This window comes from Mobula birostris, chromosome 18 (assembly GCF_030028105.1).
Source record: "Mobula birostris isolate sMobBir1 chromosome 18, sMobBir1.hap1, whole genome shotgun sequence".
Taxonomy (NCBI): Eukaryota; Metazoa; Chordata; class Chondrichthyes; order Myliobatiformes; family Myliobatidae; genus Mobula; species Mobula birostris.
Genome location: NC_092387.1, coordinates 26,651,087 through 26,678,531, shown reverse-complemented (window position 1 = coordinate 26,678,531; position 27,445 = coordinate 26,651,087). Strand labels below are relative to the sequence as shown.

At 43.2% G+C, this 27,445-nt stretch overlaps 1 protein-coding gene across 1 annotated transcript in view; it reads right to left on the bottom strand.

The window, feature by feature from the left end:
• Positions 1–27,445, bottom strand: part of hcn4 (hyperpolarization activated cyclic nucleotide-gated potassium channel 4) — a 534,013-nt gene that overhangs the window by 436,730 nt on the left and 69,838 nt on the right. Inside the window, exon 2 of the mRNA XM_072282967.1 lies at positions 11,232–11,655. Within this exon, the coding sequence (XP_072139068.1) occupies positions 11,232–11,655 (424 nt within the window). The remainder of the gene's footprint in view (positions 1–11,231; positions 11,656–27,445) is intronic.

The following is a 27,445-nucleotide window of genomic DNA, read 5'->3' as shown; positions in this document are numbered from 1 at the left end:
GAGGCCACAAGTATTATGTACAGAGTCCATAGGGGGGAGGCTAGTTCCTGTGGTGTACTGAGATGTGCAGTTTCTTGTGATCACATGCAGAGCAATTGCCATACCAAGCTGTAACACATCCACATAGGATGCTTTCTATGGTGCATTGATAAAAATTGGTGAGGGTCAACGGGGGCATGCCACATTATGGGAGGCTAATTTCCATGATGTTGATAATGCAGTTTAGTAGGAAAACACTGCTGCTTTAACAGAGCTGTTAAATTTTTGTCAAGGTGTTAAAACAAAGCTTTTTCCCTACTCTCACGTGAGGGATATAAGATCGTCATGGTGAGATTTCACTAATACTTTGTAATGACTGTCTGTTTCCAGTGGTATTGAGTATGGGATATCCTGAATTGTTAGTTACTTCAACTGCGCTATATATTGGAGAGGCACAGTAGTGGAACACTATTACAGCATCAGGTACTCAGACAACAGGAATTCTGCAGATGCTGGAAATTCAAGCAACACACATCAAAGTTGCTGGTGAATGCAGCAGGCGAGGCAGCATCTGTAGGAAGAGGTGCAGTCGACGTTTCAGGCTGAGACCCTTCGTCAGGACTAACTGAAGGAAGAGTGAGTAAGGGATTTGAAAGTTGAAGGGGGGGGGGGAGATCCAAAATGATAGGAGAAGACAGGAGGGGGAGGGATAGAGCCAAGAGCTGGACAGGTGATAGGCAAAAGGGGATACGAGAGGATCATGGGACAGGAGGTCCGGGAAGAAAGACGGGGGGGCAGGAGGACCCAGAGGATGGGCAAGAGGTATATTCAGAGGGACAGAGGGAGAAAAAGGAGAGTGAGAGAAAGAATGTGTGCATAAAAATGAGTAACAGATGGGGTACGAGGGGGAGGTGGGGCCTACCGGAAGTTAGAGAAGTCGATGTTTATGCCATCAGGTTGGAGGCTACCCAGACGGAATATAAGGTGTTGTCCCTCCAACCTGAGTGTGGCTTCATCTTTACAGTAGAGGAGGCCGTGGATAGACATGTCAGAATGGGAATGGGATGTGGAATTAAAATGTGTGGCCACTGGGAGATCCTGCTTTCTCTGGCGGACAGAGCGTAGATGTTCAGCAAAGCGGTCTCCCAGTCTGCGTCGGATCTCGCCAATATATAAAAGGCCACATCGGGAGCACTGGACGCAGTATATCACCCCAGTTGACTCACAGGTGAAGTGTTGCTTCACCTGGAAGGACTGTTTGGGGCCCTGAATGGTGGCAAGGGAGGAAGTGTAAGGGCATGTGTAGCACTTGTTCCGCTTACACGGATAAGTGCCAGGAGGGAGATCAGTGGGGAGGGATGGGAGGGACGAATGGACAAGGGAGTTGTGTAGGAAGCGATCCCTGCGGAATGCAGAGAGAGGGGGGGAGGGAAAGATGTGCTTAGTGGCGGGATCAGGCACTCAGGTTCATTTCTGCCACTGTCTGTAAGGAGTTTGAACGTTCTCCCCATGACTGTGTAGGTTCCCTTCCAGGCGCTCCACTTGCCTCCTACAAAGACCGTAAGTTAATGTGTGGTGTATCATAAGGGTGACACTGTTTAAAATATATATATTTTAAAAATGCTAACCTGGACTAACCTGGTTCAAAGCACTCTGGATCCTAGGCATAAGCATCTGAGAGGATCGATCTAAGATCAAACGAAAAGTGCTAAAGAAATCAATGTTTTTTTTAATTTTTCATCAATAATCTGAGTGTTCAGCTATACCTGAAGCATGTCAGTACTGTACGTCAGGTTTGGCTTTGCCACTGTCTACTTTTCAGCAAATCGAAACAATCTCAGATTTGTACAGTTTACACAAGAAGGCAATTTTAATGTATCCTGCCAGTATTAGGATTCTGAACAAGCTATCAGGTTAGTCTCACTTTTCCTCATCTTTCCCAAAGCCTTCTTGTTCCTGCTTTCAAGTATTAATTGGATTTCCTTTTGGGACCTATCATTGAGACTGTTTCCATCATCCTTTTAGGCAGGTCATTCCAAAGCACATCGACTTCCTGTATAACTAATTCTTCTCAGCTCCTCTCTGATGTCTCTGTTAAACACTTCAACTGTATGTCCTCAGATTAGCATCCTCCCTGACCATCAATGCTTCTCACAATTTGGCACAACAATATGAAATTTCCCCTTGACTTTCTCTGTTTAAGGTATGAATGAATCAGTTCTGCATGAAGAAAAGACAGCCATGAACACTTGCCCAACAAAAAGACAGTTTAACACCAGTTTCAGGAGTCACATTCACACTGTACTTCCAGTATTTTGTTTCAGAGTGGAGCATCCATAACCTGTGGTTTCAGGATATAGTGCAGCCTATCATCATTACCATAGCTAAGTAACAGGAAAGGAGGCCATTTCAGCCAATCAACTCAATGCCAATTCACAAAGCAATTCTATGCCCCACTAATTTACCTTTGCTCTATTCACTATACATTCCCATCAACTCTCACTCAGATCCTATTCCTCACTTACATGCTAAGGACAATTGCCAGTGGCCAACTAACCTACCAATCAACATTTCGTTAGGATATTGGAGGAAACCAGAGCATCCAGAAGAAACCCACAAAGAATGTGCAAATCCACGCTGACCAGCGGCCAGGATCAAACACATTTTACTGTGGCCATAATATAAAGGCATCTTTTTGCCACCCCGAAAGCATGTTTCCTCATTGCCTCCAATGGTTTTAACCCTTTCTTTTCTGGAAGAAGTTGCTTAATGACCATATAATGCTCTGTTCCACCGCACATGTGATAGATATGTATTAGTGTGGGCATTTGGGGAAGGTGATCACTATCACCTTAAAACATTGTCACACGGTTAACTACTGCAGTGTCTTCCGTAGCATGCTTCAGGTTCAATTGAGGGTGAGCTAACACAATAAAGGGATGTGTTATATGGAATTCTTAGCTCGTGAGCCTATCTAGTAGTTGAAATCACCATATAGAAACACCCTAATACAATACAATACTCATTCATTCATATGTGAACAAGATCTGTCTGGAAATTTTCCCTACTGCTAAAGACTCAAAATTGTGGAACCAAAAATCTTGATGATGCCAAACAGAAGGAGGTTGTTTGGCTAAATGGAAATGCAATTAATAATTGAAAGAAGGAATGAAAGGGCTTTTGGAAAAAAACAGGGAAGATGAGACTAACTTGATAGCTTGTTCAAGATGCTAATGCTGGCAGGATATGTGAAATGGTCTTCTAGTTAAGATTGCTTTTGATTTGCTTAAGTGTAAAGCAAAACTGGATGATCAGAAGTACAGGACCGACAATGCTTTACGTGTTGCTGAACACTCTGGTTATTAATGAAAACTGAAAATACACAATCATTTTTCTTAAAAGCCATAGATTTCTGTAGCACTTTTCATTTGTGGTGTCCTGGGGCATGCTAAGGATAACAAAATAGAGTTCTATTTAAAAATAGACTTTAAACTAATCCTAATTCCCAGCTCATAGCCCTGAGTCCTGAAGGTTAATAATACACATAGCATTGTGTGGAGAACTTCCAGAATTGATTTTCCATATATTTTCTGACACACAGAAGGAGGTAATTCAGCCCACTGAGACTGTGGCATCTCCCGGAGCAATCACATCAGTCCCATTCCCCCACTTAGTTCCATGTAGCCCATTCCCTTGCAAAGATCCTCCAGTTTTCCCCATGCCTCCTCAGTTCTCCTGCCACCCACCAACATCAGTGGCAATTTACAGCAGTCAGTTTAGATACCAGCATATAGTACTGTGCAAAAGTCTTAGGCACCCTAAGACTTTTGCACAGTACTGTATTTGTCAACGTGGACCGGAGAGCGAGTTTGTAAATCTACCGGGAGCAAAGAATATTGGGAACAGGAGAGGTGTAGGACAGGTGACAGAGAAAGAGTGCCAGGGGTAGGTGCAGACACGCCCAGCCCTGAGACACCAGGCAAGGTAATTTGATTCCAAACAATTGGTTTATTGATCATTACAGAATGTCTCTCTGGTGCTTCACACTCCCTCCTCTCTCCCTTCCCCTTTTCTCATTCCATTGCATCCCCCTTCCCACTCTCTATCCACATTAGAAACCCATATAAGAATCAGATTTATCATCTCTTACATATGTCATGAAATTTATTTTTACGTTTGCGGCAGCAGTACAGTGCAATACATAAAATCACTACAGTACTGTGCAAATTTTTTAGGCACCCCAGCTATATATATATGTGCTGAAGGCTTTTGCACAGTACTATACCTTTAGGAAAAGGGGGAAAACCAGAGCACTCAAAGGAAACTTACATCGCCCCAGGGAAAACCTACATATTCAACACAGATAGCACCAAAGGTCAGGATTGAATCGGGGCTGCTACTTGCATGGTTTCACAGATCTCTGAAGTGTGATTATGTTTCTAACTTTACAGATGAAGGCAGAGCCTAAACTTAGGTTTTAAGGCAGCGAAGGTCATCATTAAAGGAGATCAGGGGAAATATTTCTTCCTGTCAAGTGAGCCAGTGGATCAGCAGGAAGCATAACTGAGGGTGAGGCAGGACTGACTTATGGAGCAGCTGAATGTCACAGGGGTGGGATGGTGGGGTTGTGTCGCTGGAAGGATAAACTAAGTTAGAATGAAAACATATGAGGACATATGAAAACAGAGCCTCCATCTACAGGAAACAGCTCGATTACATCCTCATAAGAACAAAATGGCATAATTGTATGATCAACACAGAAGCCTACAGCACCTTCAACTCGGTCAGTTCTGATCACAGAGTAGTGTCAATGCAAGTGAGACTGAGCCTGCAGCAACCCAAAGCCACAGGTCCCAAGGAGAAGGTAGACCGGAAGGCACTCTCCTCTCAACCTATTCTTCAAGCCCAGTACACAGTGGAGGTGAGAAATCACTTCGGCCCACTGGAAAGGGGGGAGGAAGAGACTACCACCGACTGCTATCAACATCATTTTTACCTTACAACACAAAAGAATGAAGGAGCCCTTTTATTGAATCTTATGAGAATTGGAAGGCTTACTCTGACATGGAGTTGGTATAGCTATTTCCTGGTGCAACAAAGCGAGTGATTGGTGCTTGTGCATGCACGCACACGCACGCAGACATACACACACAGCACTTACAGTGCATTGTGATAGCTCAAATAGAATCAATTAGGAGGAATTTCAAGCCTCTGTAACTCAGGGCTGATGAAGTCCATTGTAAATCATCCCTCCATCAGTGAACTCAGCCACAGACTGAGGTTCTGATTGGGATCTTCCTGGTGTCAGCTACAGGATGGGAAAGCTGTTCACTTTCTGACAGAATTAGTGGCAGATTGTGTGCAGTCTCTCACAGAAGACAGAAATCGCTTAATTACAATCAGATTTATTATCACTGACCTGTGGTGTGAAACTTTCTATTATGCAATAGCAGTACAGTGCAAATACAAAATTACTGAAAATTGCAAAAAATAATAAAGAGTGGAAAAAGGAGTAATGGGGTGATAACATGAGAAATTCTGCAGATGCCGGAAATCCAAAGAAAAACAGACAAAATGCTGGAGGAACTCAGCTGGTCGGGCAATATCTATAGAAATGAATAAACAGTCGATGTTCTTAAGAGCTGTGACCTCGGAATCCTCAACTGTTTATTCATTTCCAGATGCTGCCTGACCTGCTGAGTTCCTCCAGCATTTTGTGTGATTTGCTTAAGAATAACAAGGTAGTTGGACCATTCAGTAATCTGATGTTGGAGAGGAAGATGTTGTTTATGAATTGCGGAGTGTGCATCTTCAGGGTCCTGTACCTCCTCTTCGATGGTAGCAATGAAAAATTGGTAAAATACCACTTCAAAAGTCAAAGGTCAAAATCCTCAATCATTTATGTTTGCCTAAAAACTATGTCATTCCATTTGTGTAATTGCACAACAGTGATGAAAAGCATTCTGGCAAAAATCTCCAAGCTCTGAAAAGTTATCTGTGGCAAAGTCTTCTTGAATGATCCAACATGGACTGTGTCTCATGTTCCTGACCAGGATTTGTAGACATTGCTTTAATTGTATTGAGTATTTATGGTATCATTTGCACATGCTGCTTTAGAATTCTGTGCTTCAAGCACTTTGATGTGACGTACATTTCAAAGGAGTGTAATTCTTTTTCATTCAAGTATTTGCATGTGTTTCATGTTTGGCAGTGAGCAAGAAAGGAGACTGAATCTATGTTTAAAATAAAGCCAACAGCTGGTTGACTGAAATTATATTACTTGTTTCCTGCCTGAGACCAACCTAATTCTCTCCTGGAGTGATGCCAAGTGACATAAAACCTAGCATAACACCACACTGGATGCCTATTGATTGCCATGGAAGCCCTTTTTATATGTGGGCAAGCCAATCAAGGCAGGAGCATACCTAATGTGTGCTGAAAGTAACTGGCTTCAATATTTATTTTTTTATTTAGAGATACAGCGTGAAACAGGCCCTTCCGGCCCAACGAGCCACCCCGCCCAGCAACCCACCTATTTAATCCTACCCTAATCATAGGCACATGGCCAAGTGGTTAAGGCATTGGACTAGTGACCTGAAGGTCATGAGTTCGAGCCCCAGCCGAGGAAATGTGTTGTGTGCTTGAGCAAGGCACTTAAACACACAATGCTCTGCCGCAACACTGGTGCCAAGCTGTATGGGTCCTAATGCCCTTCCCTTGGACAATATAGGTGTCATGGAGAGGGGAGACTTGCAGCATGGGCAACTGCTGGTCTTCCATACAACCTTGTCCAGGCCTGCGCCCTAGAGAGTGAAGACTTTCCAGGTGCAGATCCATGGTCTCGCAAGACTAACGGATGCCTTTACTTTACTAATCATAGGACAATTTACAATAACCAACTAACCTAGTAACTGGTATGTCTTTGGTCTGTGGGAGGCAGAGGAAGCCCACATGGTCGCAGGAAGAACATACAAGCTCATTGCAAATGCCCCCAGAATTGAACCCTGAACTCCGACACCCCAAGCTATAACAGCATTGCACTAACAGCTATCATGGTGCCCCCCCAGTTAGGTATAGGAGTGTATCAAAGTTTAGGAACAGGAAAGATTTTGAAAGTGATTTCTGAGAATGATTGAGGGATTTTAATTTCATTGTTGGACTGAAGAGTCTGAGGCTGTTCGCTGAGGGACAGAGGAGTTGAAAATTGGAAGAATGCACAATAAATTTGAATTTCTAAGGCATAGAGGCTACAGAAGAATAATGGGACTGGTATAGATAAGTACAATGGTCGGCATGGATACAGTGGGCAGAAAAGCCTGTTTCTGTGAGAGGAGGGGACCAAGGGATTGAAGGAGACTATGGAGAAGGTTCTAGACAGAGTAAGTAGAAAGAATAGCTCCTATGGACAGAAGCTACAAAAGAATAGAGTGAAAGTAGTTGGCAAAAGAGTCAGAAGTGACAATGAGAATAAACTTTTCAAATCAATGCTTAGATATAGAACATCGAAAAGTACAGTACAGGAACAGACCCTTTGGTCACAATTTTGTGCCAAGCTAGTTCAATTAGTAATCAAATAGCCAACTAAACTAACCCCTTCTGCCTACACAATGTCCATATCCTTACATTTCCTTTTTTTTTGCTTAGCTAAACGTCTCTTTCAAAAGTCCCGAATGGATCTGCCTCCAACACGCCTTTCCCCTTACATCTCCCTCAACTTAAATGCATATCCACTGGTATTTACATTTCAACCCTGGGAAAAAGCTACTGTAAATCTACTCTATCTATGTCTCTCATAATCCTATACTCCTCTATCAGATCTCCGCTCAACCTCTGCCGGGAAGTAGCACAATTTTGTTCAACTTCTCATTATAGCATATGCCTCTAATCCAGGCAGCATCCTGGTAAATCTCTTCTGCACCTTCTCCAAAGCCTTGACATCCTTCCTACAATGGGGTGACCAGAACTGTATGCAATACTCCAGATGTGGCCTAACTAGAGTTTTATGAAGCTGCAGCATAACCTCCTAACTTTTTAACTCAATGCCTCAGCTAATAAAAACAAGAATATCATTTGGCTTCTCAACGATCCTATCAACCTGTGTAGCTGCTCTCAGAGACCTATGAACTTGGACTACAAGATCCTCCTGCTCATCAGCACTATTCAAGGTCTGTAGTACAGTGCTGGGGAAGTAGTAGAGGCAAACACATTTCTAAAGAAATTGGGATAAGTACTTGAAAGCAACACATTTGTAGGGTGATGTACGGTGGGGTGTGGGATTAGCAACTCAATGGGCTGAATGGCTTCCTTCCTGCTGTAATTTTTCTATGCTCCTGTGATGCTATGACTTTACAGAGCCAACACATATTCCTTATTTAACTATTTTCAACCAATATCCCTGACACCTTGCTAACCAACAGCCCTTTAACTTCCGTAGAAACAGTCTGTTACAATCATTTTATTATTCATTGACAGAATCAGGAATTCATCAGGAAGATGGTCATTTATTACACGTCCCAAGTTACCATTGAACAAAATGACTCCCTGAGCTACTTGAAATGTAAGCTGTTGGTTTATCAAAGATCAGAAAGGTGATGGAGGAGCTGGAACTGATGGACAACCATTCTTTAGATAGGAGACACGAGATGCTGCAATCTATAGCAACAACAGCTTGCTGGAGGAACTCAATGATTCGAGTAGCATCTCTGGGAGAAAAGGAATAGTCGACATTTTGTGTCAAATCCCCGATACTCTTACTGGACGGCTTAAATTATAAAGAAAGACGGGATAAGCTGGAGCTATTTTCCTGGAATGAAGGAAACCAAGAAGTGGCCACATAGAAGTTTATAAAATGATGAGTCACAGTCTTTTCCCTATGGTAAGGAAGTCTAAACTTGGAGTGCATAGATTTAAGATTTAAAGAAGCATTTTTTTCATACTAAGGGTGGTAGGTACATGGAACAAGCTGCCAGGGAAAGTGAGATGAACAGGTAAGATAACAACATTTAAAAAGTATTTATACAGGGTCATAGACAGGGAAGCTTTAGAGGGATATGGGCCAAATACAGGCAAATTCAAAGTAAAGTACATTTATTTATTAAATGATGTATCCCCCACAGACAGCCACGAAACAAAGAACCATTGAACCAACCTATTCAAAGATAAACAGTAAACCCCTCCCCCAGCACAAAAAAAGTCACACAAACGGCAACAAAAGTGGTATTAGCTCAGATAGTCAACTGGGTTAGCATGGATCAGCTGGGCCGAGGGGCCTGTTTCTGTGCTGTATAATTCTCTCTAATCAATGTCTGTCACTGATTTACTGTGTTGGTAAAATAGTACACAAATGCATGAACCAGTGTGCACAGCAGTTCAGTGTGCTGAATTAACTGTCCAGTTAATTCAATAACTTTCATTTGATAAACAAGTGTTTCTCGGGGAGATTTCTCTGTGAGTCTCATGTTCTTCTTTTGGGAGCAGAAACACATGTCCACTTACCTCTCTCATCATGTCCAAAATCCAGTCTCTGGGTCGAAGCTTGCTGCTGTTACGTGGTAGGAATCTGTGAGCAACCTCGGCAGGCTGCAGACAAGGCTGACGGCATCCCTGACAGACTCTGAAAGCTTGTGAGCTTAACACCCTCCTGGAAACTGATCTACTGCTCCAGTGCAATTCACAAGTGCTTTCCTTCAGATAATGTACTAAACCTCCTCCTTACGTAGCTGTTGAACATTATTCAACACTATTGGAAGATGAGCTCATATCCTCAGCCTCTCTATACCCAAATAAATATTTGCTGGCCATCAACAGACTGCTTTCGTGTGGGAGCTTACTTTTTACACATAATCGCTACGTTATCTACATTACCACACGTCAGATATTACTGTGTTCACTAGTTGGCTGTTTGGGGCATCCGGTGACTGAAACAGCCCACTGCAAATGCCTTCTCTTTCCAAATGATCCTTGGAGGTGCTGTGGTTGGTTGCCCAGGCAGAGGTTGGAGCTATAGCAGCCACAACTCAAGTGTGAAGCCAGCACAGCCAGCACTGGAATTCAGTTGGAAGGAGAGAAGCATGGCGATTGAAGAAGTTGGGGAGAGCATTGGGCTACATCTTGCTAGAGATTCCTCCCCTACCTAATCTTCCAGGAAGTGGCAGAATAGGGTGCGAGGAATATCTTTTGTGGGTCCCAGCACAATGCACTGTCAGTTGGTAAGATGAACACAGAATGGAGCAGGGTGAGATTCCTATCTGGGACAGTTGGTGGTTGATAGTTAGGACCCCCATTCAGATTTCCTTATGAAATGGCCCAACTGTAAAAGTCTAACTCAGCCTAGATTTCATAATGTACAAACACTTTTGATGGGGTCAATGTGCCTGCAGAAACAAAATACCCTGTGTCCCAATGCACTTCATCCCATGGTCAGTGTTGCAGGTGTAAGGTCAGTGCTCTGGAGGGTGAACCCATGTAAAGCATTTGGCCTGGATGGTGTAGCTGGCCACGGTTTAGGGCCTGTGCAGATGAGCTGGTAGGGATATTTGAAGATAGTTTTAACCTTCCTCTGATTCCCACCTGCTTTAAGACTGGTCATCATCATCATTATGTGCCATATGGCATAAGCGATCATGGTCTCAGGATCATGATTCTTCTTGGCAAATTTTTTATACAGAAGTGGTTTGCCATTGCCTTCTTCTGGGCAGTAGTTATACAAGACAGGTGACCCCTGCCATTATCAATACCCTTCGGAGATTGTCTGCCTTGTGTCAGTGGTCGCATAACCAGGACTTGTGATATGCACCATCTGCTCATACGACCATCCACCGCCTGCTCCCATGGCTTCATATGACCCTGATTGGTGGCTAAGCAGGTGTTACACCTTGCCCAAGGGTAACTTACAGGCTAGTGGAGGGAAGAAGCTCCTTACACCTCCTTTGGTAGAGACATATCTCCACCCTGCCACCCAACATTCTGATACCTATGAAAAACAAAGTAATGTGCCTTAATAACTACTACTTTGTGGCTCTGACATTCACCATTGTGAAGAGCTTCAAGAAGATGGTAATGATACGCATTTACTTGAGCCTCTCAGACAACTTTGACCCATTGCAATTCACCCACTGCTGAGGCAGGTCTACTGTGATGCCATCTCCCCGGTCCTCCACTCATCTCTGGAGCATCTGGGTACTAAAGACAACCAGTTCAAATGATTGTTTATTGTCAATGAGATCTCTGTTATATGAAGCACTAAGACTTACCTCTTCCCACTGGTGGATGTAGCGGATAAGACGGGATAACCGTAACAACCGGAGGAGGCTGAGAATCTTGGTAAACCTTACAATCCGCAGAGCCCTGGCAGTCTTATAAACTTCTGAGTCGATCCTCGTTTCTACTATTAGAAAAATATAGTCAACTGGGATGGAGGATATGAAGTCCACCACAAACCAGCTCTTCAGGTACTTCATTTTAATTTTCTGAGGGTCTAAAATAATCTCTGTGTTGTCCTCCACGACAATCCCAGTTCTAAAATTCAGTACTAGATCAACAAGAAAGAAAGTGTCTGACACGACATTGAAGACAATCCATGGAGTGGTGTTCTCATCCTTGAAGAATGTAATTCCCACAGGAATGATGATCAGGTTTCCCACCATGAGAAGCAGCATAGTCAAATCCCAGTAGAACCTGCAAGGATGAAGACAGACATTTTAATTAACTTTGATAATCTTTCACATATATTCCCTCCATTCTCCCCATTCCTCTCCCTCTCTGCAATTGAACACACTTGCCTTTTTTTTCATTTCTGACGAAGGGTATTGGGTCTAAATGACTGTTCTGTTTCTTTCCCTATAGAGCTGCTTGACCTGGAATTTGCCTGGAATTTTCACCTGCTGAAATATTTTATCTTCAAACTTTAACTTCTGCTTGGTTAGGACTAAAAATATGAAACAGGACCAAGAGCAGGCTCTATATAAACATATTCAATAAAAGCATGGCTTATCAATTTACAGACACAATTCAACATCTTACCTATAAGTAATTTGTTAAAGGTACTCAGCAGGTTGAGCAGCATCTGTGAAGGGAAAGAATTTGTTGATATTTCAGGTCTCCTACGTTTCTTCATCTGCTTGTCATCCTTTACCCCTCCTCAGTCCACCAATCACCTACCAGAACCTGTTTCATCACTTCCTATCTTAGACCATGAGGCATAGAACGGAATTAGGCCACACAACCCATCAAGTCTGCTCCACCATCTGATCTGCCTTTCTTCTACTTTCTCCCCATAACCACTGATACCCTTATAAATCAGCAACCTATAAACCTCCATGTTAAATATACCCAATGACTTGGCTTCCATTGCCATCTGTGGCAATGAATTCCACAGATTCACCACACTCCAGCTAAGGAATTTCACCCTAATGTCTGTTCTAAAAGGTCATTCTTGTATTTTGAGGCTGTGCCCTCAGGTCCTAGTGTCACAAGTGCAGAGCACGGGTGGACCCAAAAGCAGGATATGAACACGTTTTTTAGCGTTAACAAGAATAGAGTTTATTAGTCGTTACTAGGAAAGCAGGGAAGCAAGGGTTGTTCAGAGGGAGATCAAGGAGTGAGCAAACCAGAAGCGGAAATAAGCATGGCTAGACTCGGACTTGCACTTGGAACTCGGAACATGGAACTCGGGACCCAGACTTGGACTTGGACTTGGACTTGGAACCCGGAAAGTTAAACTCGGGACCCGGACTTAGAATCTGGAACATGGAATTCCAGACCCGGACTTCGAACTCGGAACATGGAACTCGGGACCCAGACATGGAACTCAGGACCCGGACTTGGAACTCAGAACACGGAACTCGGGACCTGGACTTGGAACTCGGAACATGGAACTCTGGACCTGGACTTGGAACTTGACTCTCGACCTGGACTTGGAACTTGACTCTCGACTTGGACTAGGCTCAGACTTGACTTAGACCCAGGATACAGAACACTGAGCCGGGGCTCCTCCTTGGACACAAGACATAGAGCCGGTACTCTTCTTGGACGCAGGGCACAAAATACTGATACCGTTCCTCCCACAAGGTAGCGGCAAACAGTCGGACCTACCCAGCAGAGGAGAGAACACGGAGAGACAAAAATCACACAACGATAGACCGACCTTTATCTTGAAATGAAAAAGCTCCAAGTAGCGGCAAGCCCTAGACGCAGCCCAGGAACTACAGACAACGGCTCTAGTCTCACTCCGGCAGGTTAACTTGACAGGGCTTCTGACAAGGTTACTGCCGAGGACGGTCCAGGAAGGAATCACTGGACCTCAGAGCTATTTATGTTGCCAGCCCGAAACAAGAATCAGGTGCCTCAATTAAGGTACCCAATGGAACAAAGGGAAAACAGAATAACCGGAGTATGTAATCCACTGACTGGACTGTGAACCGGAATGCAGAATTTACAGACTGGACCGTGACACCCTCCCAGTATTGGAAACATCCTCTCTTTCTATTTATAGTGACTTTGTTCAATCTCAGTTCTGATGCTAGGTTTTAAACAAAACATCCCTTTCCCCAGTTCGCTACCCTGACAACCTCCAATGCACCTGAACCCACAGTCACAGTTGCAGATGTAAGATCAATCTTCTGGAGAGGGAATCTGTGGAAAGCATCTGGCTCATGGCCATGTTCCTAGATCCTGAGCAGATCAGCTGGCAGGGGTATTTGCAGACAATTTTAATCTCTCCATGCTTCAGTCTGAGGTTCCCTCCCGCCTAAAGAAGACCACTAACATCCTGGTACCTAAAAAAAAGCAAGGTAATATACCTTAATGATGATTGCCCTGTGGCTCTGACATCCCTCATAGTGAAGTGTTTGAGCAGATTGTAGAGGCATGCATACGCTCCAGCATCCCAGGCAATGTTAACCCATTGCAATTGCTTACCACTGAAAGAGGCCCACATTGGCACCATTTTCCTGGCCCTATACTCATCTCTGGAGCTTCTGGGCAGTAAAGGCCACCAGTCAAACTATAGTTTACTGACATTGCTCTGCCTGCAGTACTATAATGCCGAGCAAGCACATCACCAATCTCCCAACCATGGGAGTCAACACTTCCCTTTGCATTGGATCCTTGACTTCCTAACAACAGGCTGCAATTATTAAGGTTTGGGAATAGCACCTCTGCCACAATTATTCTCATCATTGTTGCTCCTCAAGGTTGCGTCCTCAGCCTCCTGCTCTACTTTTTGTACACTCATGACTGCGCAGTCAGTTTCTGCTCAACAAGTTTGCAGATGATACCACCATAGTGGGCCATACCTCAAATAATGATGAGTCAGAGTACAGGAAGGAGATAGAGAGCTTCGTGACATGATGCTATGACAACAACCTTTCCAGTAATGTCAGCAAAACCAAACAGCAGGTCATTGGCTTCAGGAAGGAGGCAGTGCACATGCTCTGACTTCACCAACAGTGTTGAGGTTGAGAAGGTTGAAAGCCTCAAATTCCTAGGAGTGAACATCACCAATAGCCTGCCCTGGTCAAAACAAGTAGACGCCACAGCAAAGATCACTCACAAAAGCTTTTACTTCCTCAGGATTCTAAAGATATTTGTCATATTCCCATCGACACTTACCAATTTTTATTGATGTACAATGGCTTGGTATGGCAACCGCATTGCCGGTGACTGCAAGAAACTGCAGAGAGTTGTGTACACAGCTCAGTATATTGCAAAAACCAATCTCCCTTCCGTGGATTTTGTCTATACCTCTTGCTGCCTCAGTAAAGCAGCCAGCTTAATCAAAGCCCCCATTCACCCCAGACATTCTCTTTTCTGCCCCTCCCATTGGGCAGAAGATACAAAAGGATGAAAACATGAATGGTTCCCTAGGACAATAAGATGGACTCTGGACTTCGTGATGTACTTTGTTATGATTTTACGTGTTATTGATTACCTACGCGGCACTTTCTCTGTAGCTTTTATACTCTATTCTGTATTGTTATTGTTTTATTTTGTTCCACATCAATGCACAGTGTAATGATCTGATTTGTAGGAACGGTATGCAAGACAAGCTTTCCACTGGTCCTCGATACATGTGATTATAGCAAAAACCTATGCCAAAACCAACACCCCACAGTTGCCATTTGGCTAAACTTGAGTTCCTCCAGCAGATAATTTGTTGCTTCAGATCCCAATATTTGCATTCCCTTGAATCTAACTTTCTTACTTATTGCTTTAATCTTACTATCCTAAAAATCTATTTCAGCATTGAATGTATTCAGTGATTCAGTCTCCACAGCTCTCCAGGATAAAGAATTCAAAAGATTCACTACCCCCACGAGAAGAAATGCCTTCTCATTTCCATTCTATATGGGTGAAGAGTTGCTCTAAGACAAGCATTGGATTCCCCCAAATGGAAAAATATCCCTTCAACATCCACCCCATCAAGATCTTCAGAATAATACATGTTTATATCATCTTTTATAGAATGGAATAAGGAGTAGCATGGAATGATCAGGGCAAAACAAGACCAATTGATCCTTATCAGGCTTTGTTCTTCCCACAAGCTTCTTCCTGCTTCCTCTCCACCCTACTTTCACCTAAATGCATCATTCTCACCTTCCCTTATTTTTGCAGGTGGTAGCATACAGCACGAAAGACGCTCTTCACCCTACCCAGAGTATCCTAAACTAATTTCATGTTATGCCCACAAACAAGCAAAAATATGCAGACACGAGGAAATCTGCAGATGCTGGAATTTCAAGCAATACACATCAAAGTTGCTGGTGAACGCAGCAGGCCAGGCAGCATCTATAGGAAGGGGTACGGTCGACTGATGTTTCGGGCCGAGCCCCTTTGTCAGGACTAACTGAAAGAAGAGATAGTAAGAGATTTGAAAGTGGAAGGGGGAGGGGGAGATCCGAAATGATAGGAGAAGACAGGAGGGGGAGGGACGGAGCTAAGAGCTGGAAAGTTGATTGGCAAAAGGGATACGAGAGGATCATGGGACGGGAGGCCTAGGGAGAAAGAAAGGGGGAGGGGGGAAGCCCAGGGTATGGGCAAGGAGTATAGTGAGAGGGACAGAGGGAGAAAAAGGAGAGAGCATTAACAGAAGTTAGAGAAGTCAACACCCTTACACTTCCTCCTTCACCACCATTCAGGGCCCCAGACAGTCCTTCCAGGTGAGGCAACACTTCACCTGTGAGTCGGCTGGGGTGATATACTGCGTCTGGTGCTCCCGATGTGGCCTTCTATATATTGGCGAGACCCGACGCAGGCTGGGAGACCGTTTCGCTGAACACCTACGCTCTGTCCGCCAGAGAAAGGAGGATCTCCCAGTGGCCACACATTTTAATTCCATGTCCCATTCCCATTCTGATATGTCTATCCACGGCCTCCTCTACTGTAAAGATGAAGCCAAACTCAGGTTGGAGGGACAACACCTTATATTCCGTCTGGGTAGCCTCCAACCTGATGGCATGAACATTGACTTCTCTAACTTCCATTAATGCCCCAACTCCACTTCATACCTCATCTGTTATTTATTTATTGATTGATTGATTGATTGATTATTTCTCTCTCTCTCCTTTTTTTCCCTCTGTCCCTCTCCTTTTTCTCCCTCTGTCCCTCTCAGTATACTCCTTGCCCATCCTCTGGGCTTCCCTCTCCCCCTTTCTTTCTCCCTAGGCCACCCGTCCCATGATCCTCTCATATCCCTTTTGCCAATCAACTTTCCAGCTCTTGGCTCCATCCCTCCCCCAGTCTTCTCCTATCATTTCGGATCTCCCTTCCCCCTCCCACTTTCAAATCTTTTACTAACTCTTCTTTCAGTTAGTCCTGATGAAGGGTCTCGGCCCAAAACGTCGACTGTACCTCTTCCTAGAGATGCTGCCTGGCCTGCTGCGTTCACCAGCAACTTTTAACAATATTCAGATGCTGGAAGTCTGAGCAACACACACAAAATGCGAGAAGAACTCAGCAAGTCAGGCAGCATCTATGGAAAAAAGTACCGTCAACGTTTTGGGCCGAGACCCTTCATCAGGACTGAAGAAAAAAAAGATGAGGAGTCAGAGTCATAAGGTGGGGAGAGGGCAGGAAGAAACACAAGGTGATAGGAGAAACTGGGAGGGGTGGGGGAAGGGGTGAAGTAAAGAGCGGGGAATTTGATTGCTGAAAGAGATAAAGGGCTGGAGAAGGAGAAGTCTGATAGGAGAGGAGAGAAGGTCATGGAAGAAAGAAAAGAGGGAGCAGCACCAGAGGGAAGTGATGAGCAGGTAAGGAAATAAGGTGAGAGAGGGAAAAGGGAATGGGGAATGATGAAAGGGGGGGGCATTACCAGAAGTTCGTGAAATCTATGTTCATGCCATCAGGTTGAAAGCTACTCAGACAGAATGTAAAGTATTGCTCCTCCAACCTGAGTGGCCTCGCTGTGACAGTAGAGGGGGCTGTGAACTGACGTGTTAGAATGGGAATGGGAAATGGGATTAAAATTACTGGCCACTGGGAGATCCTGCTTTTTCTAGCGGACGGAGCATAAGTGCTCGGTGAAGTGGTCTCCCAATCTGAGTCAGATTCTACCGATATACAGGAGGCCACACTGGGAGCACCTTATACAGTAGGTGACCCCAACAGACTCACAGGTGAAGTGTCACTTGACCAGGAAGGTGAGCCACCAAGCACATCTTTCCCTAACACCCCACCCCGACTTCCTGCTTTCCGCAGGTATCGCTCCCTACACGACTCCCTTATCCATTTGTGCCTCCCCGTTGATCTCCCCGCTAGCACTTATTCTTGCAAGTGGAACAAGTGCTACACCTGCCATTCACCTCCCCCCTCACTACCATTCAGGGCCCCAAACAATCCTTCCAGGTGAGGTGACACTTCACCTGTGAGTCTGTTGGGGTAATCTACTCCCAGTGTGGCTTCCTGTATATAGGTGAAACCCAACATAGATTAGAAGACTGCTTCACTGAGCACCTATGCTCCACCTGCCAGAAAAAGCAACATCCCCCAGTGGCCCCCATTTTAATTTCACTTCCCATTCCCAATCTGACATGTCAGTCCACAGCCTCCTCTACTGCCTTAATGAGGCCACACTCACATTGAAGGAGTAACGCCTTATACTCTGTCTGGGTAGCCTCCAACCTGATGGCATGAGCATAGATTTCATGAACTTCCGTTAATGCCCCCCTTCACCATTCTCCATCCCCTTTTCTCTCTCTCACCTTATCTCCTTGCCCACCTATCGCCTCCCTCTGGTGCTCCTCCCTCTTCTCGTTCTTCCATGGCCTCCTGTCCTCTCCTATCAGGTTCCCCCTTCTCCAGCCCTGTATCTCTTTCACCAATCAAATTCCCAGCTCCTTACTTCAGCACTTCTCCTCACAGTTTCACCTATCACCTTGTGTTTTTTCCTCCTCCTGCCCACCTTCTAACTCTGACTCCTCGCATTTTTTTCTCCAGTCCTACTGAGTTCCTCCATCATTCTGTGTGTGCTTCCTGTTATACTTCCCATTATCCCATCATCTCCCACAGACTCAACGACTTATTTGCACTAGGGACAGTTTGCAATGAACCATGTCTCTGAGATATGGGAGGAAAATGAAGCATAGACAGAAACCAATGTGAGCACAAGGAGACCGTGCAAGTTCCACACAGAGAGAACTGGAGGTCAGAATCAACCTGGTTCATTGGGGCTGTGAGGCAGTGACTCTTCTAGTGGTACCACTGTTCCACCCATTTTTATTCTGTCTAATTCCCTATCCAGCCTCCCAATTCTATGCCAGTGCTCAGAGCAATCCCATCAGCCTCCCCTCCATTGACTCTGCCTACTCTTCCCGCTACCTCAGGAAAGCAGCCAACAAAATCAAGGAGCTCTCCCACCCCAGTTGCTCCCTCTTCTCCTCTCTCCCATCAAACAGAAGATACAAAAGATTGAGAACATGTCCCACCAGGCTCAAAGATAGCTTCTATTCTGCTGTTATAAGACTTTTGCGCAGACTTCTTGATTCCTGTCTATCTCATTGTGGTCCTTGCCATATTTGTCTAATTTCTCTGTAATTGCAATACTTTATATTTTTCATTTTGTTTTCTTTCTACTATCTGGATATAATTACATATGCTATCTGTCCAGATAGCATGCAAAACAGAATTTTGCAATGCATTTTAGTACATGTGACAATAATAAACCAATTGTGAATTACCCTGACATGAACACGAGGAAATCTGCAGATGCTGGAATTTCAAGCGACACACATAAAAGTTGCCGGTGAACACAGCAGGCCAAGCAGCTCCCCCCTCCTCACTTTCTTTCTCCCTAGGCCTCCTGTCCCATGATCCTCTCATATCCCTTTTGCCAATCACCTGTCCAGCTCTTGGCTCCATCCTGTCTTCTCCTATCATTTCAGATCTCCCCCTGCCCCTCCCACTTTCAAATCTCTTACTTGCTCTTCTTTCAGTTAGTCCTGACGAAGGGTCTCGGCCCGAAATGTCGAATGTACCTCTTCCTAGAGATGCTGCTTGGCCGGCTGCGTTCACCAGCAACTTTTATGAATTACCTTGGCTTACTTCCTTAGTTCCTCATGACATTGTCTATCACATGCCAACTAATTTTCCAAACCGCACCCACACCCCCAGCACCCCCATGTGTTTCTCAGATTCTCCTGCCACCCTCTCAGGGGCCAATTAACCAACTATCCAACAGGCAGCATATCTGGGAAGTAATAGGAATACCTAAGAGGCATCCGCAGTCATAGGGAGAACATGCAACCGGAGAAATCCAGAGGTCAGATTTGAACCCATGATGCTGGAGCTGCAAGACAGTAGAACTATCTGCTGTGTCACTGTGGCAGGAAATTGCGCATTGTCATGATATCTCACCCAATATTAAACGATCTCTCTCTCTCTCTGCAAATTAAATACATAAATTATTTTGTATTTAATTGGAATGGCATGGCAGCAGAGTGGTTAGCACAACACTTTATGGTACCAGCAATCCGGGTTTATTTCCATGCTTGTGAGGAGTTTGTGCGTTCTCCCTGAGACCGCATGGGTTTCCTCTGAGTGCTCCAGTTTCCTCACACAGTCCAAAGACATACCGGTTAGTAGGTTACTGTAATTGGTCATTGTAAATTGTCCCGTGAATAGGCTAGGATTAAATCAGGGGAATGCTGAGCGACACAGCTCAAAGAGCTGGAAAGACCTACTCCACGCGCTGCATTTCAATATATAAATAAATAAAATGGAGACTCACACCACTCGGTTGAAAACCAGCTATAGAGGCACAGTTCTTAAAGCAACTGACATAACCATAATCACCGCAGTTCAGCAACACTCTGATCACTGATTATTTTGCACTAAAATGGAATTTGTTTTTGTTTCGGTCTAAATGTGCTCTTTCTTGTAAAAAATTGATATTTAATTGATGCATTTTCTTGTGAATGCTGCTTATATGATGCTCTGTGCCTGTGATGTCGTTGCAAGTACTGCAAGTTTTCAATACACGTGAGCAGACATGCATTTGTGCACAAGACAGTAAACTTGAGTTAACTTGACCTCACCCAGCAGGAGTCCCTCCAAATTAGAGGGAGTTTAATTATGCTTTTTTCCTAATTTGTACAGGTGTCCATTTTACTATGATCATCACAGACAGGGGAAATAAAACTTCAAAGTAAAACGACTGAAGGAAATGCAGTTTAAAACACTGCCCCACTGACTGTACCGCAGAGAACCTCAGAACGTGATCAGAGCCTAGGCAACAAACAGAGCAGCCAATTCAAAGTTGGAATATATAATGCAATGAAACTGTTAAAATGTAGAATCTTATAACCAGCCAGAGATGAGATGTCTGAGTAATTTCCCCTTTCAATCAAGCCTGCTAACTGTACTGCTGTGGCTGTCTGATTTTTTTCACGTAATTTAAATGTAAGTCTCCCCCTCTCACTGCATCTTTGTGGAGAAGTGATCCTACATTTTTGAGAAACGTTGCTGTAGTTTCTATTTTCTTTGCTCATCAAACTGACCGTTTCCTGACATATCTGACTCCATATGCTGTGCAATAGGCTACCTACCATAGTCATTGACATACAAAGTTACCTATAAGCACTCTGAACCTGCATGGGCACTGGGTCTCCTCCCCCTTACCGATAATCCCACAGCAGCTCAACATGCTTTTTTTCTACATAATTTGATAAAACACTACGATTTTCATTTGAACTTTTGATTCACGTGGAACAGGAGCTTGGGTTCCATCCAGACTTCTGGTGCTGTCAGTGCAGAGTTTGCACGTTTTCCCTGTGACCGTGTGGGTTTCCTCTGTGTGCTCTAGTTTCCTTCTGTGTCCCAAAGACGTGCGGGTCAATTGCCCAGGTAAATCTTTAGGAATGTGGGAGGAAACTGAAGCGCCATGTGGTCTCGGGGAGAATATGCAAACTCCGCACCGATTGCCATTGTATGTCAGGATCAGGATCAGAATCAGACTTAACATCATCACAATATGTCATGAAATTTGTGTTGTCCATTCAGAAATCTGATGGCAGAGAGGAAGGAACTGTTCCTAAAACATTGTGACACTGGAGTTGTGAAGTAGCAGCTCCTGTTGTGGCACTGCGTTTCCTGAAGGGTTTAATCCATTGAAGGAGGTATGAGCAAGTACACACTCTCCCAAAGATATTTCACCCAGTGGGTGCTGCTTGTCTCAGGGGATCTATCCTGGACCCAACACAGTGATGCAATCACAAAGAAGACATGCCAAAGGCTCTACTTCATGAGGAGTTTGAGGTGATCTGGTAAGTCAGCCAAGATTTGTAAATCTCTACAGATGCATAGTGGAGAGCATCACAGCCTTGCATGAAGGCTCCAACGCACAGGATCGCAAAATGCTGCAGAGGGTTGTAGACAGCCATTTCTATCATGGGCGTAACCCTCCTTGCCATTGAGGGCATAATCAAGAAGTTGGCATCCATTATTAAGGACCCTCACTATCTGGGACATTTCCTCTTACCATACTACCATCAGGGAAGTGGTACAAGAGTCTGAAGACCTACACTCAATACTTTAAGAACAGCTTCTTCCCATCTGCCTTCAGGTTTCGGAATGGACAATGTATCCATGAAAATGACTTCATCATTTGTCTTTTACACTCTTTATTTATTTTGCAACTTGGAGTGATTTTTGTGTCTCACGGTGCAATGCTGACGCCAAACAACACATTTCACAACATATGCCAGTGATAATAAACCTGATTCTGATGGTGTTGATAGACCAACCAGACCCTATGTTTCTTTTATCACTTCTTGTTGGAAGTGTGCCACATGCTATCTCCCCCTTCCTTTTAATTGACCATACAGTTTTCCCCATGGCAACAATCTCAATAGCCAATGGCCACCACAGGGTGTGCTATCAGAGAGGATGGGAAAGGTAGAGTGTGCAGCATCTCTAAGGAGATAATGCAATAAAAATACATTTCAGCTCTTATTCCATTATCTCTCTCATCCCTGTGAAAGCACTTTGGGTATTAAATGATGTGCTCATGCAGGATTTGCTAAAGATTATCTTGTAGGTTGAGTCAGTGGTATGAAAGGAAATGCAATGTCAGTATTCATTTTGAGAGAACTAGAACATAGGATTTAATGTTGAGGCTTTATAAGGCACTGGCAAGGCCTCACTTGGAATACTGTGAGTAGCTTTGGGCCCCTTATCTAAGAAAGGGTCCAGAGGTTCAAGAAAATGATCCTGGGAACGAAAGAGTTAATGTATGAGAAATGATTGATGACTCTGGTTTGTACTCACTGGAGTTCAGACGAATGAGGTTGTGGGGAATCTCATTGAAACATTGCACATTGAAAGGCCTAGACAGAGTGGATGTGGAGAACGTGTTTCATGTCCTGGGGGAGTCTAGGACAGGAGCTTCAGAATAGAAAGATATCCCTTTAGAACTAAGATGAGAAGAAAATTCTTTAGCCAGAGGGTGGAGAATCTGTGGAATTCATTGGCACCGATGGCTATGGAGGCCAAGTCACTGGGTGTAGTTAAAGTGGAGCTTGATTAGTAAGGGTGTCAAAGGTTAAGGAGAGAAATCAAGAAATGGGTTTGAGAGGGATAATAAATTAGCCATGATGGAATGGCAGAGCAGAATATCCTAATTTTTCTCCTATGTCTTATGGTCTTATTATGGTTTTACCAGCATACTGGAATCAGTATTCCCATTCCTGTTACCTAAAGGTATATTATGAGCCATTAACAGATCAGGCCAGGCAGTATCGATGGAGGGGAATAAAGAGTTGAGGTTCAGGCCAAGACCCTTCATTAGGACTGGAAATGAAAAGGGGCAAATGCCAGAATAAGGTGGGGAGGAGGGCCGCTCACTTTAATTCTACTTCCCATTCCCATTCTGACATGTTGGTCCATAACCTCCTCTACTGACACAATGAGGCTACTCTTGGTTTGGAGGACATGCATTTATATAATTCCCTTTTTGTTGTAAAATGATTCAAATTGTTTTTAAGTTTATATAATCAAACCAAGTTTGATTATAAGATCTGATACTGAAACCAAATTTGTCAGTATCTATCGTAAGAAGATATAGAAAATAAGAATGTAAGAAGGAGAAGCAGGACTAGATAATTCTGCTCCTGTCTACTGCATGATTTAATTAAATTATGGTTGATCTTTTACCTCAGGCCTGTTTCTTGACACAACCCATGTTCCTTGATATCATCAATATGTGAAAATCTATTAACCCATCAAAATGTCTATTTATTATTAGAATTAACAATAATCAATTGATTAGGTGAGCAAAAGGGTAGGCTGATAGATAGAGGGAGAGTGGGAGGGGAAAAGTGGAGGCAGGGTGAGAGCAGGGGAAAGGGAAGAGAGAGAGAGAGAAAGTGGAAGTGGGAGGAGAAAAGAGAAAGGAAGAGAAAGAGGGAAGAAAAATGGAAATAATAAACAGGGAGAGGGAAGTGAGTTGAAGATAGAAGGAGGATGGAGAGTGACAGAGGAAAAAAGAGAAGGAGAAAGAAAGGGGGAGAAAGGAAGTAAAGGAAATCAGGTACAGAGATTCAGCAAATGAATTCTATTGGAATTCTCTTCCTTAAGTTAGTCCTGATGAAGGGTCTCGGCCTGAAACGTCGACTGCACCTCTTCCTAGAGATGCTGCCTGGCCTGCTGTGTTCACCAGCAACTTTTATGTGTGTTGCTTGAATTTCCAGCATCTGCAGAATTCCTGTTGTTCTGTTGGAAATTAATAACTTCCATCTTGATTGTTGGTGGAGGAGAACTGACAGTTCCATTATAACGGCAAACTAGCTAAAGGTGACACCGTATCAAAATAATAAGAATGAACCACATCATGTTCGTGTCCTCTGTGAGATGGCCCCTGTTGTAAGCCACTGTCTTGACCATTTTGCAAACTATGAATGGAGACAAAGCTCAGGCGGTGGAACTAAGTTAAGGTAAATTGGTAAATTACTTTACTATTGTTACATGTGCCAAGGTACAGTGATAAAAGTGCTTAGTATGCCATCCATATAGATCATTTCATCATATCTGTACATTGAAATAGTGCAAAGGAAACACAAGAACAGAATGCAGAATAAAATATTACAATTACAGAGAAAGTGCAATCTAGACAGATAATAACAGGCAAGGTCGTGATGAGGTAGATTATGAGGTCCAGAGATCCATTCAAGAGTAGAAGCTGTATGGCCCTATCCACCGCCCTTCATTAGAAAGGTCAGGTTTTCATATATTTTATTCATTTATTTTATTGTATATTTATCTTCTAAATAAGTAACAATATGTTTTAACAATTATTAAGTGATTTTATATTTGATTATTTTAAAATAATTTGTATAATTATTTCAGTCTATTCCATTCATCCACAAATGAATAGCAGAAATGTTTAAAACAGTAGCAGATGCTTTTAACATTAAGGATCTGTCAAACACCATCAAGAGTGCTGGGTGTGAAGCTTCAGGTTCCATCGCCTGTGGCCTTGTCACTGGTTATGACCTACTCATAGGAACATAAGAAAATGGGAATATAAGTAAGCACCAAGCTCCTTAGACCTCCACCGCTCAATATGATCATGGCTTTTCTCTCCCAGAAGTCATTATCTCCCTTACCAACAGGATATTATATTTACATAGAGCACTTAATAAACACAAGAGATTCTGCGGGTGCTGAAAATGCTGGAGAAAATCAGCAAGTCAGGTAGCATCTATGGCGAGGAATAAACAATCGACTGATGGAGAGTCTCAGTCCGAAATGCTGACCGTTTATTCTTCTCCATAGATGCTGCTTGACCAGCTGAGTTCCTCCAGTATATTGTGTGTTTTACTCAAGGCACTTAACATTGCTGAAAGATGAGGGGAACAATTAGAAGCTAGGTCACTAAGGGATTTGAATAAGAGGGAAACGGTTCTCTTTGGTTAGCACTTAAGTTAGACAAAACCAGCATAAATAGGCTTAGATGAGGCCTAATCACCAAGGCCTTGAAAGGAAAAATTACAGAGACCTGTGAGAGATCTGATGACTTACTGCAATAACACTTTCTGAGAATAGTTATGCAAACAAGCTGTTGAATCTATTTATATTTCAATAATTTCCACTAGTTTCACAACACAGAACCCTCACCTTTCAGCTACACTGCTAAGCCAGTAACACCGATCACATTCAACTTTCAGCATCTGACTGAAGGACTGCAATTAGTCAGCCTGCCTAAAACCTGCGGTCTGTTCCAAAAAAATAGAGGGCCCAAAATAAAGGTGAAACTGCAAACTTAGTATAAGCTTCCACTCGGAAAGTCCGACGAAAATTTTAGCCAGCCTTAACAAAAAAGGGATAAGCCTCAAAAGAGAGAGAGAATAACCAAAGTCAGAGCTATTAATTTCTATAACACCTTTGATAACCATTCATGATAAACTTCAGTTAGTGGGTTACTTGTGATGTGTAATGGTGTTGCAAATAAGTTCAAAATACATTTATTATCAAAGAATGGATATATTATACAACCTTGAGATTCATCTCTTTACAGGCAGCCACAAAACAAGGAACCCAAAGAATCCATAAAAAAGACCAACAAATGCCCGATGTGCAGAGAAAAATACAAATCATGCAAATAATAAAAGTAAGCAAATAGCATTTAGAATGAAAGATAGCCTTCAGACACACTTCTTGATTGTTGGTGATCGTTCATCAGAAATATCTTGCAGAAAAGGTGTTATTAATAAAATATATAGTTGTATTCCTTGCTTTGTTAACCACCAGTAAGTAGCTGCTCACCTTCAGCAGCGCTATGTTAAACCAGAATAACATTTTAAACAAGCCAATTCAAACATGACCAGCTTCAAAATGAGAATTTTTTTTTGTAAAATTGAGTGAGGGTCAATTATTGCACAGGATAGCCTTTCAAAATAGTACTGGACCACTAACACCCTCCAAGAAAGTCAAATGTTGCTTCTGAAATACTGAATTTCTAATAAGTCTTGTACCAAAGCTCAGATGTCAAGCCTTTGGGGGTTTTGAAACATCACTCATTTGATAAGAGACAATACAGCTATCCACTGGGAACGCAGATGGGAACGCTGACAGCAAGCACATTGATCCTAGATAAAGACAATAGACTCAATTTTGATGGTCTATCATACAAACAATAGATTAAATTTTACATACAAGCAAAGATAATTTACAACTTAAACTGCTGTCTTGGTACTGTCTTTATTTTCACTTAGTTATGAAAATAGTAAAGCTCTAGTTATGAAGAGAAACTTCAAACACTTGGATTTAATTTAATTGTGGCAAAGGTCCCTGAATTATAATTTAGTAAGAGTTTTATTAGGATGAAGAAAGAGCATATTCTCTGATTGTTGAAACCATCAAAGTAGGAACAAGAACAAACCATTCAACCCCTCATGCCCAGTTCTCCTTTAAGATTATGGCTGACCTTTGGCCTCAGCATCACATTTCCATGCATCCCTTTAATATGTATCCCTTGATCCCTTTAATATCCAAAAATCTATCTGTCTTGAAAAAAAGTTTAGCAACTGAGTCTCCACGGCCCTCCTAAGTAGAAAAGTCCACAGATTCACCACCCACTGGGTGAAAAAAAAATTCTCCTCACCTCAATTCTGAATGGCAGCAACTTTTTCTGACACTCAGGCCCCTGGTTAGACACGTCAGCCAGGGAAAACACCACTCCTGCAGCTCTGCACATATTGTTTTGAAATTAGATCTTAATGAAATACGCAAAATTTTTCTGGTGCTTAACAGGATAGATCCAGGGAGGAAGTTTCCCCTGGCTGGAGAGCCTAGAACCAGTTGGAAATAAGGGATGGCTATTCAGTAACTGAGAAGCGAAGAAATTTCCTCATCCAGCCAGAGGGATTCCTTGAATTTCTCTACCCATGAAAGCAGTGAAGATTCTGTTCTTCAATTAGTAGAAAAAACAATTAGAATGGAAGACACATTCTTTAATGTAGTGGGTTGTTTGCAC